At 43.0% G+C, this 12,370-nt stretch overlaps 1 protein-coding gene across 1 annotated transcript; it reads right to left on the bottom strand.

Moving 5' to 3' along the window:
• Positions 1-5,923: 5,923 nt before the first annotated feature.
• On the bottom strand, positions 5,924-11,407 carry LOC311139335 (zinc-binding protein A33-like; the record flags this gene model as incomplete). The annotated part of the gene is made up of 6 exons (XM_084174209.1): positions 5,924-6,495; positions 6,721-6,836; positions 7,061-7,125; positions 7,218-7,451; positions 8,399-8,494; positions 10,970-11,407. 6 exons carry the CDS (start codon positions 11,405-11,407, stop codon positions 5,924-5,926), a joined length of 1,521 nt encoding a protein of 506 aa, XP_084030335.1.
• Between the last annotated feature and the right edge of the window lie 963 nt (positions 11,408-12,370).

Genomic DNA, 12,370 nt, shown 5'->3' with positions numbered 1-12,370 from the left:
ACAAAGCAGTACACCTTTGTCTGGTTCAGCCCACACTCCTCTCTGAAGATCTGTGTACACACTCCGGAGTACACTGATGCTTCTCCAACATCGATGCCATACTCACTCAGGTCTTCCTCGTAGAAGATCAGGTTGCCCTTTTCCAGCTGTTGAAAGGCTAGCTTCCCCAGTGCCAGAATGATATTTTCATTTAATGGTGGTTCCATCTTGTTCGCTAGTGTACTTCAGATTCATCTGTGTGGTCTGAAACATCAGGAAGTGTGTGCACATTTGAGTCAGCGTTTTGGGCATCTTCCCACTCTTTGCTTAAACTAAAAGTATCTCCAGAACAGAGGATTAAATCCAACAGAATAATGGAATGTGGCACATGATGTAGAGGCTTCTTGATGACTTCATGTGTGTGATGATTCTTCTGGCCTGGTTTGGATCAGTCATTCTCTTGATGAAGTACTCATCCTTCTGTGGGTCATTGAACTCTTCGCACCCATGTTACCTGGTCAACACAATCTGGAGGAATGCGATTGGCTGGTGCAGGTCGGGAGTTAATCCAGATGTGAGCATAGGGAAGCAGACTTCCCTGGATGAGGTTTGTCAACAGCACATCCGCTGAGGTTGGCTTTGTGACATCACGCCAGGTCTTGCTCTCAAAATCTAAAGGAAGACGGCATTCATCCAAACCATCAAGGACAAACACAACATTGTACTTCTTGAAGTCTGAGATTCCAGATCCTTTGATCTCTACAAAAAAAGTGAAGAAGAAGTTCCATCAAACTCTTTTCCTCCATAATATTCAGCTCCTGAAAAGGGAGTGAAAAGATGAGCTGGACATCCTGGTTTTCATTTTCTTCCACTCAGTCCAGAATGAACTTCTGCACAGAGACCGTTTTTCCAATGCCAGCGATTTCCTTTGTCAGCACAGTTCTGATATCCTTGTCTTGTCCAGTTAATGGTTTGAAGATGTCATTGCATTTGATTGCCATCTTGTGTGTCTGGTCTCTGGCATGCTATCTCAATCTGTCTCACCTCATGTTCATTGTTGACTTCTCCACTTCCACCCTCTGTGATGTAGAGCTCTGAATAGATCTTATTGAGAAGTGTTGGGTTTCCTTGCTTAGCTATACCTTCAAACAAATACTCAGACCGCATCTTCAGATGAGATTTTAGGTTATGTTGGCACAAAGCAAGCTCTCCATAGTGACCTATCAATGCAGAAAGGTTTCATATGAAAACGTTAACATCATGCAGGAAGAGTGTAGTATATAAACAAGTTAAAGTGACTCCCTTATCAATATGTGAATCACGCTGTCATTCCTTTTTCATGCAGACAAACTTTGATAGTAAATTGGAAGTATTTCCACAACTTGGTTAGAAGTTATGGAGAAGAATCTGGGGCAAATATATGCTTTAAAAACTGTGGGAAAACAGCTTCAAGTGTGGAAACATATTTCTATACCATTCCAATAAACTGGAAATCTCTGATGACATCCAACAACTCTTTGCAAACTGCAGAATACACAAATGAATCTTCCTACAACACTTGACTTCTAATATGTTGGTATTTCTCAGTGAATGAGAGAGTATAGGACTTCTCTCAACTCAGTGTAGACATAAAATCAATATTAAAATAGATAGCTCTTACTTTTCTCCAGTGTGTCAGCAAGCTCTTTCTGGTTCATGCTCTTCAGGACATGAATTCTGATCTTCAGAATTGAACAAATACACAACATGAACAACTCTGTGACCTCGATTAATTGAATACACAAATTGAGTCAGACCAGTTGACCAAGATGAATGAATTGCTTTCGCAAACTTGAGCGGGTCGAATAAAATCAGTCTTGTACAAAACGAGTCAGACAAAAACAGTTGAATCAAACAGATTGATCAAGCTGATCAAATGAGCAACCTGAATGAGACAGATGAAACTTCCAACTTCACCAAAACTGAATGAATCACAGCCGCTCAAGCAAACCATTCACCCCCACAGGCTGAGCAGACCTACTCGATCTAACGTTTTCTCTATATATTGCAGCACTTGCGGCTATTTCACTTCTGTTCACCTACTCAGGATGATCAGCGCTACTTCCAATTATTACATCACCTACTCAGGATGATCAGCGCTACTTCCAATTATTACATCACCTACTCAGGATGATCAAAACTACTTTTTCCTAGCGGCCTTCTCTAATTATTGCATCACCTCCACAGGATGAGCAGAACTCTTTTAAACGTATGTACAGCCTACCCGAGCAGCCTCTAACGATGCACTTCCTCAACACGTTAGAGCGGTAACCATAGGCAACCTATTCACACAGTCCCTCTGGATTTCTAACCTTAGCCGTCCAAAAGCTGTATTCATAGGCACCTGTCTATGCAGTCCTCTAGTGCTATATTTTCTTAATATACCTAGAGCGGTATTCACAGGATTTTGAACTTATATACAACGCCTATCCATAGGACGTAATTAGCAAGCCACCTGCCCGTTCAGTCCTCTGGAGTGCTATCCTTAGCTTCTCCAAAGTGATAGCCACAGGATTTAAACTTAAATACAACCATCAACAATATTCAACAATCAATAACATGGCATGCATGCTTATTTCTCATTCCAACAAAAACTCTGTACTTTTCCTAAATGTAGCCCTTACTACTGGAGAACCCCTGGTACCTGACCTTTAGAATCAACTGAGCAAATCACACAATTTATATGCTAAAAGTAAGAACGTACCTTACATCCAGGGGTGGTGTGTTCATTAGGGCGATATGGGCGACGCACTGCCAAACGGGAAAAGGAAGGGATTTTTTTTCTAATCAATTATATCACGGCAACAGTAGTTATCAGTGTTCTAATCTAGACGTCTGATCTGCCACTAAATGTCCAATCAGGCTAAAGTCGTGCTTCAAATGGCCCCGCCCCTTTTGGGGCGATTTCAGTCAGGTTGAAAATCGCCCAGGAGTCTCTCATAGACTATCATGTAAAATCTTTTTTTTTTCAAATATCAGAGCTTTCAATACAATCTCTATGGGTTCCGGGAGGGCTTGCACTTACGCGCTTTCATCATACGTAACATAAGTAACCATGAACATAACTAAGAAAAGAGCGGGTAGCAGCGTCAATCAATTCACGTACAACTGTCAAGATGGCTAGCTTTGCGAGGCAAAGATGAAACTGAGGGCTCCACCAACCCTGGTATTTTTCTTGGACTTGTCAACTTTGTGGCACAATTAGATGAGGTGTTTGATGACCATCTTAAAAATGCTAAAGTTTTCAAGGGCACATCAAAGACCATTCAAAACGAGCTACTGGAGTGTATGCTAGCGGTCATGAGGGAACATATTGTGGAGGAGGTGAAGTCGGCGAACTTCGTAGCTATCCAAGCTGACGAGACCACGGACGTTTCTACACAGACACAGCTGGTGCTTGTGCTGAGGTACATAGATAGCAACCACAAAGTGCAGGAGCGCTTTTTTGAGTTCCTTCCCATCTCGGAATCAACCTCAGTCTCAATCGCCAGTGTGCTTTTGGAGAGACTGAACGGTCTTTTTGCCGACGACGAGAAAGTCAAACTCATTGCGCAAGCTTACGATGGAGCCAGTGTGATGAGGGGAGAGAAGGCTGGTGTGCAGCAAAAGGTGCGTGAGCATTTCAAGAATGCCCATTACGTGCATTGCTATGCGCATCAGCTGAATTTGATCATGCAGCAAGCTAGAACAGTTTCAGTACAAGTAATGTAGCCTCTCTCTCTCTTTGTCCCTCCCTGTCTGTCTCTTTAACACACACACGCCCAAATCAGTTCACAGTTGATGTTGTTTAAAATAAAAAATATAAAAAATCTGTTCATGTTCATTTTTACAAATCTATACAATTGGCCAGAATATGGTTGTTCATTTTTACAAAGCCATACAGATAGCTGTGTTTACCTTTTCTATAAATTATTTTCAAATTCTGTTTTCAGGCAAAATGTCTATCACTGTTCATTTTCACAAATCTATACAAGAGGGCAGAATATGGAAGTCTATAAAAATGTCTTATTACCAATAACTTGCATCAATGTTTTCAGTAGCCTCTATCAAAAGCTCCTGCTTGCTTGTTGTGAATTATGCTCAGGTGCACATATTTCCAATTCAACCATGAGGCCTTTTTGAAGCAAGTAATGTGTATATCAGTATTGACTTATATGCTGCCCGTCTTCATGTTGTTGCTGGACATATCTTTTTTAAAATGTGTGTAGGTCACCTAAATCATCAGAAAAATTGCCCCCCCTGAGATTTTTTTCAGGAGCCGCCACTGCTTACATCTGTTTACAGTGGCCACCGTATTTGTGTGATTCGTCCAGCCTCCTCCAGTTGGCGCAGCACCCCTATGGTCTCTTTTTCCAGTCCCTTCGTGGTCGCCAATTATGTTGTAGAAAATTGTCCTTAAACTTCTTAAAAAATCAAAGTACTTCCAGAGTTTTTGTAGAATTAACATAGACTTTATTACACAAGCAATAGAGCCGAGCTGGTCTGCAGAGCAACTAACTTCCCACCACTCAGCTCTCAGTTTATATACAGTTCTATTCCTGCTCATTTTACATACTATTTAGCTTAATCCCTCCCTGTTTAGTTCCTCCACCATTGTTTCCAAATCTTCACCTTTTGACCGCTCCGCCCACTTTCTTAGTTTATGATAGTGGCGAAATCTGACTTCTCTTCCTTCTACTTATTCAGTCTCCTCCTTCTATGTATTCAGTTTGGAAACAATAGTTGCGGGACCAATGCTTGGTGAGCTCGGCATCGCTCTAGGCATGCTGATCAAAGCGTAGCCATTAACTAGCTATAATTATTCAGCACTACCAAAACTTTATGAAGCTGGTTACTAGCTAGCATAGAAGCTGTAGCTAGCTGTCTGCAAAAGTGAACAACTATTTTCCCTCTCTGTGAGAAGAAAATTGTCAAAAACAAGGTAATGAAAGCGGTACCTTATGACATTGCATTGCTAGGTACCCAATCAGAATGTATTTCTTGATTTTAACTACTAAATATTACATAATTACATCCCCCCTCCCTCCCCCTCCTCAGATCATGAGTGCACAAGGTATAATAGCCTTGGACCCAGTGTGCACTACTGGCAGGCCTGGACGTGCTACATTGGCAAAACCGGGCATGGTAATTAATAATAATAATAATAATAATAATAATAATAATAATAATAATAATAATAATAATAATTTTGGGGGTGCTTATATTTATCATGTTACACACAAGCGTGTAATGAAAATGTGTTTTATTGCATATCCCAACTCCCCCTGAGACACCCGCAGGGAGTGGGGTCACAGCCAGGATCGCCATTGTAAAGCGCCCCGGGAGCAATTAGGGTTAAGTGACATGCTCAAGGCAACAGATTATTTTTATGGGGAAACAAAACTTGGGGGGGCACAAATTCTATCTGGAGGGGCCATGCCCGGCTTTGCCACCCCATAGCACCGGCACTGATTGTCCACAAAGCATAATCCTGCCACAAATACATGGTAAGATTACTTAAAAAGGACACCACAAATCAGTTATTAACAGAATATGCCCCTAACGTCAACAATACACCTTAAATAAATAAAACATTGATTTTAGAAAATGATGAACTCAAAATGGATAATTTGATTATTCTAGCTAGTAAATAGTTCCTGAAATACTCAAAAGGGCCAGGTCCCCAGCAAGCAAAATTTGGCATGTGACTTCTATCTAATTTACAACAACAACAAAAAAAATGTTTAGAACATGCCATATAACTATACTATATAACTACCAATTGGTCTACCAACAAGTCATCATGGAAAATAAGTACTATTTTATACATCCTTTTCTGGTTACTAAAAAGACGTGAACAAAACCTGACCATGACGTCAGAAAATCTATCATAATGACGTCATGGAAACCAGTTTTGCCCACTGGGTCAGTACCAACAGACAGTCAGTGGGTTAGTATTGCGGCCCTCCATGTACGGCCCGGGGCAGAGGCATAAGGAACACGGGGAGATGAAGCTGCACCATGAGGAGTGGAGGAGAGCCATGCTGTCTGCATCATAGAAGGACACCCTCTCCCTGTCACAGTCTAGGTACAGCCCCACCCTACGAGGCCAGGACTGGGCCTCAGCCTGAGTACCTGGGTCAGCACCAGCAGCCATCAGGGGCGTCTCCACACCATCATGGCTGAACACCAGGCCCTTCTCAGGCTTCAGGTGCAACATTATCTCCCTCTCTGGAGACAGGACAGGCTCTTTGCCGGAATCTTCCTTCACCTTCAGCCCCACCCCCCAGTCCAGCTTCCCCCCCACCTCCACTTCCCAGTAGTGCTGCCCTGTCTGGACGGTCTCTGTGGAGATGACGGTGTTGGTGGCGGCGGCGTAGTCACGGTAGTAGTTGAAGCCGAAGCCGCCCTTCCGGTCTGCGTGCCTGACACTGGCCCCACCCTCTGATAGCTTTAAACAGGGATCATCACTGCTGCTAAGGGTGAGGCGCTCAGGAACTGAGGGGAAGAGTTCAACAGACAGAGAGAAAGATGGCGTTAGACACACACACTTTCCCCTGTTGTCTCCCTCACCTGGTTTCCCTAGTCAGTCTTCATTCTCACCTGGTTTCCCCTGTCAGTCCTCATTCTCACCTGGTTTCCCCAGTCAGTCCTCACTTTCACCTGGTTTCCCCAGTCAGTCCTCACTCTCACCTGGTTTCCCCAGTCAGTCCTCAATCTCACCTGGTTTGACGACCTTTAGCATCTCCTTCCACATGCAGAAGGGCAGGTGAGTCTCGTAGAGGCCGAGAGTGAGGGAGTCAGGGGTCACACACAGACTTCTAACCCTTGACCTGTACCTGAGACAGACAGGGTTGAAACCACCACAATAAGTTCACCTTATTGGAGATAGACTGGCTAGAACAAACATTTCCTATCAAAGCAATGCTTCATCATGGGGACACTGGTGGCCATATTGGTCTAAAAGACACAACACATCTCTCAGAAGGCAATACAGGGCCTATACATATATTTGCTGATGTCATTGTGTTCATGTATGTATATTTAATGTTTCTGCACTTACTCAGGTTTTGCTGTGTCCTTCATCTTCATCCCCTCAACAACAGGAAGGCCTTTCTCACTCCACCACTGTGAACACACACACACACCAATCAAATCACTTATTATGAAAGACAGACTACAAGACAACCCGTAACTAGACTCTGTGAGACTCCTCCCACCTCTAGAAAGTGGTCAGACTCAGGTATCTCCAGAGCAGACTGCAGAGTCACTTCCATCTCCCTCCCAATCATCAGCCTGTTCTCGATCACACAATCATTCTTCAGCATGGCCGCCACAGCTTTCTTCTCATCCCTCTCCAGCTCCTCCTTCACCTCCTCCTCCCTCCTCCTCAGGAACTGGTGCAGCTCCTCAAAGCAGGAGGAGATGTGAGCCGACAGGCTTTTAGACTTCTCCTGTGATGGGGGAGAAATGTTTGACTGTAGGACACACCATTTTCTTCAAGCTTTACTAAAGTCAAATTCACAGGTTAGTAAATGATTCAATACAATAATACATACAATACAACTTTATTGTCAATTAGTTACAGCCAACAGAAATGTGTTTTCTGCTCCATTCTCAACCCCCCCAAGACAGCACACATCACAGATACAGTTGAGACGAGCACATGGTCAAGCTGCAGTGCAGCACCCCTGGATGGATAGCATGTTTTGTCGTTAAGGGCCTTGCTGAAGGGCACAATGGTAAGGGAATGTCTTGAGGATGTGAACCCAGCAGCCCTCCAGTTGCCAGATCAATTCAGTTAGTTTAGGCTAAGATGAAATCTATTAGCGTGGTTGATTGTTCGGACCAACTGGGGACATTTCGTTAGTCCCCACGAGGTCAAATGCTATTTCTAGTGGGTTTAGGGTTAAGGTTAGAATTAGTGTTAGGGTTAGAATTACGTTAAGGGTTAGGGTTAGGACCTAGGGTTAGGTTTAGAGTTAGGGTTAAGGTTAGGTTTTTGGGTTAAGGTTAGGGTTATGGTTAAGGTTAGGGTTAGGGTTAGGGTTAGGGTTAGGGTTAGGGGTTAGAGAAAATAGGATTTTGAATGGGACTGAATTGTATGTCCCCACAAGGTTAGCTGTACAATACTGTGTGTGTGTGTGTGTGTGTGTGTGTGTGTGAGAGAGAGAGAGTGAGAGAGAGAGAGAGAGAGAGAGAGAGAGAGAGAGGGGGGGGGGGGGGTAGCGAGAGACTCAGGGAGAGAGAGCTGTAGAGAGACTCAGGGAGTGAGTGAGTGAGAGAGAGAGAGAGAGAGAGAGAGAGAGAAGGGTAGAGAGAGAATCAGGGAGGGACTGAGAGAGTGAGAGAGAGAGAGAGAGAGAGAGAGAGAGAGAGAGAGAGAAAGAGACGCCCTCACCTGGGTCTTTATGATCTCAAAGGCCTGCTGTTGGTTCAGTCCTTCCATTTCACGGTTCTCCTTCACCAGGAACCCAAGAGCTCCCTTCAGAACATTCTAACAACACAGAGACCAGGATTCAATCAAATGCCCGCCTACCAAGCGGGCAAAACATTTTAGTGGCCCCCTCTTGACGGCGGAGAGAAACATTTACGTTTTTAAGTTCATTTCCTGCAATTCTACACATTTTCCCATGGAGTGTAGAGACAATTTTCCAGTTTTAAAGCCTTTTACATTTTTGCAGCGTTAAAGCTTATTTCCTGCAATTCTACACATTTTACCATGACTTATGCTGTGAGAGTGACTAAGAAAATCAATGGAGGCACCCTGGATGTCAGGACCCCTGGGCATGTGCCCTGTGTGCCCGGTCAGTATTTGTCTATGATTACTACAAGTTTAGATAATGGGGTAGACTAACTTACCAATGAGTGACTGTCAGTGACTGACAAAACAAGATACAAACTGCTGATGCGCAACCACATTTTGAACTTACACTTTGTGTATTCTACTATTCGAACTCTCAACAGTAAGTTGAGATCTCGAATGAGTTCCTAAAAAAATGTAACTATAATAATAATAATAATAATTATTATTATAAAAATAATTATTATTATAATAATTTTGGGGTTGGGGGTAGGGATGAAAATGTCTGTCAATTTTGCTGCCGACTATCTGACCCTCATTAACCAGTCAACAAACGGTTAAATATTTTCCAACCAGAAAATAACGTGACAAACAGAAAATACAATCAGAGATCTGTATATAATGACGAGATGCTTATGTTTCTGCCCTGACAATGGGAGTGGTCCCAAGGCGGAAAGGCAATCGACAAATTTAGGCCCAAAATACGATCATAGAAACGCATTGGACCTCTCGCTTTGCCTCTTCCTCTCTGATACTATGCATGCATACAAGGAGCAGACATGTTTCATTAACAGCTTAATGGAAACATGCAACGATAGCAAGCCTATCGTCTTACAGTCAAAAGGCTATAGTCTATTATTGAACATGCAACTCCTGTAATGAAGCAGCTAATTAGCAGCTAAACGTCATTTTCAAACATTTGCCAAAATGCAATTAGCAGAAAACACAGTTCTTAACAGCGCACCTAATGCGAGCAGTTCCATATGTGACTGAGATGAAAACCTCCATTAGTAATTTAGAAAGAGGGGGAATCTAATAGCAACTACTGTGATGGGTTGCTAATATGACTAGGATTGTGGCTTTGGCTTCTGGACAACGAAAGAAAGTTGATATGAAAACCAATAGAACAGGAGAGAAATGCTGGTTAATGGCGTGAGGAAGCCTTTATAAAATAATTGCCTCCACGTTTCTAGGGATGGATTTTCGCAAGGCTACTTTGAAGCAAGGTAAGACATGACTCATTATTTGAAGTAAAGTAAAACGTTAAGGTTTCAAACAATTATAATGCCTCAAGCTCACATTGCAAAGTGGTGGTTGACGCGCTGATAGTCAACGGTAGGCAGGCTATAGCCTATGCATCCAAATGGTGAATGGGAGGCACTCTTTACGAGTTGAGATTGAGAAATAAAAATAGCTCCTTTTGAATCGTGAGAAATAAAAATAGCTCCTTTTGAATCGTGGCCACAAGTTTTTAACTTGCGATTGCATTTAGAATTGTTATTTGTTGCGCAATGACTGTGCTTACAAAAGCAGGTTTCACTCCTTGGTAGGCGATTCCACTCCACAAACAAGGCTCTCTGTATGCTGTGATAAATGTGGTAAATAAAATGCATGAGGACTAACGAAAGTACACACGCACCAATTTAATTCCACAAAATTATGCAAATTAACCTATAGACCGATAAGCATGACCTGTCCAATGTATTTTCGGTGGCTAACCGATTAACCGCTAACATCCCTAGTCGGGGGCCCCCTAGCGGCCGGGGACCCTAAGTGACTGCTTATGTAGTTTATGCCTTTAGCCGGCTCTGGTGTGTTGTCTACAATGCACCACCTTTGACATTTAAAGGTAATTTCCGCTTGAGCTGACATCAGCAGCGTTTACTGTGAATGCGATCTCTGTAGACGTCTGGATAATTGTTTTTAAAAGGTGCATTGTCGGTGTGCAATGCGCTTGTCTACAAAGCAATGTGCCTCTGATTGAATCCAGGCCAGAGAGCCAACAGAGCTCTAGAACAGACACATACCACAACACTCCTTATGACAGAAAGAATGCATGGCATGTAGCCTATTTTTGGCATGGGTGTAAGGATGTGTACATATTTACTGATTATATTTATGACAGAGAGAGAGCGAGAGAGCGCAAGATTGAAAGAGAGAGATTAAAAAGAGATTAAGAGAGAAAGAGACTTTGCAGGTTTTATCCAGTTACTGTTGTGTAGAACCTTGAAACACAGATTGAGGAAATTCAACATATATAGACTTGGAAACCTACAGGCAAGCAAAGTTATATAATAATCACCTCTTACCATTTTAAGAGGTTCACACAGTAGTATAAGTACAATTATGAGGTTTAAAAAGAACTGTGCTGGCCATAGACCTACACACCTTACTGATCTTTGCTGCCTCTTTCACGGGTGTGAACGTGTGTCCCCGGTGCTTTTCTCCATCCCTGCAGATCACACACACCAACCTCTGGTCTGTCTCACAGAACAACTTGAACTTCTCTTCGTGCTCCAGACACACCAGTTCTGCGGCTACAGTGCGTCCCTGCGTTGCCTTTGGTCCCCTCGCTGCAAGGCCGCTCTCCTCCTCCTCTCGGGCCGCATCTGCCATATTGGTCAAGACACGGTGAGCCCGGAGATCCTTCAGGCTGAAGGGGCCCCGGCACTCTGGGCAGCGGCTCTGGCTCTTCGCTGAGCTCTGCCGCAGGTGAGAGCTGATGCAGGGGCGGCAGAAGGTGTGGTCGCACGGCAGACTCACCGGGTCAGTGAAAACGCACAAACACACTGGGCACTGGAGCTGCACAGACAGGACTGATGTCATATCTGTATTGAAGTTCTCTCTCTCTTTCTTTGAAAACCTCACTTTCTTGATCCTTGGTGTTCAACAGGTGAAGAAAGACATTAAAGTTTCACTTCTGATTCCCTTTGTTCAGAGTTCATACTTTCACATGACAACACACTCTCTCACACCCTGTAAAACCGGCTGGACTGGAAATGTTCATGTTGGGGCCATCTGTTTAGGCCTACCTAGTCTTAGATAAGAGGTACCACAGAGAAACCTGTTGCCTCTGCCAGGCTATTGGTTCGTTCCTAGGCTAACTAGCAACTTTTTAAAGCAACACAATACCATAGTGTAACACTCTATAGTGTGTCCCATCAGGCTATCCTCCTGGACAAGCTTATCCTATTGAGGCCCAAGATAGAGCCAGTCAGCATACTACACCAATCCATCCACTTAATAAAAAAGCTAAATAATGTAGGCGAGATCAGCATTAGACAGACTTCTATTAGCAATCTTTAAAGAGAAAAGGAGTGATCTAAACAAGTTTGACTCTCCCATGGAATTAAACACCCCAAACTTTGAAGGACATTGAAGGACATTGTATTAACTAATATTTTACCTGTGTTCTGTTACATCACACAGTCCTTTGATATGATCTCAAAATGTTCCACCGAGGACACCTGTTAAATTCCGTATTGGTTCAACAACACCAGTGTGTACAGTGCCTTCAGAAAGTATTCAACCCACTTGACTTTTTCCACATTTTGTTGTGTTACAAAGTGGGATAAAAATGGATTTAATTTCATTTTTTTGTCAAAGATCTACACAAAATACTCTGTCAAAGTGGAAGAAAAATTCAAACATTTGTACAAAATAAAACAACCAATATATCTTGATTAGATAAGAATTCAACCTCCTGAGTCAATACATGTTAGAATAACCTTTGGCAGCAATTACAGCAGAGAGTCTTTCTGGGTAAGTCTCTAAGAGTTTTCCAGACCT

This window comes from Coregonus lavaretus (genome assembly GCF_964263955.1).
Source record: "Coregonus lavaretus genome assembly, chromosome: 13".
In the NCBI taxonomy this organism is placed as follows: Eukaryota; Metazoa; Chordata; class Actinopteri; order Salmoniformes; family Salmonidae; genus Coregonus; species Coregonus lavaretus.
Note: the sequence above shows the minus strand (reverse complement) of the source record. Positions and strands in the feature narration are given on the sequence as shown.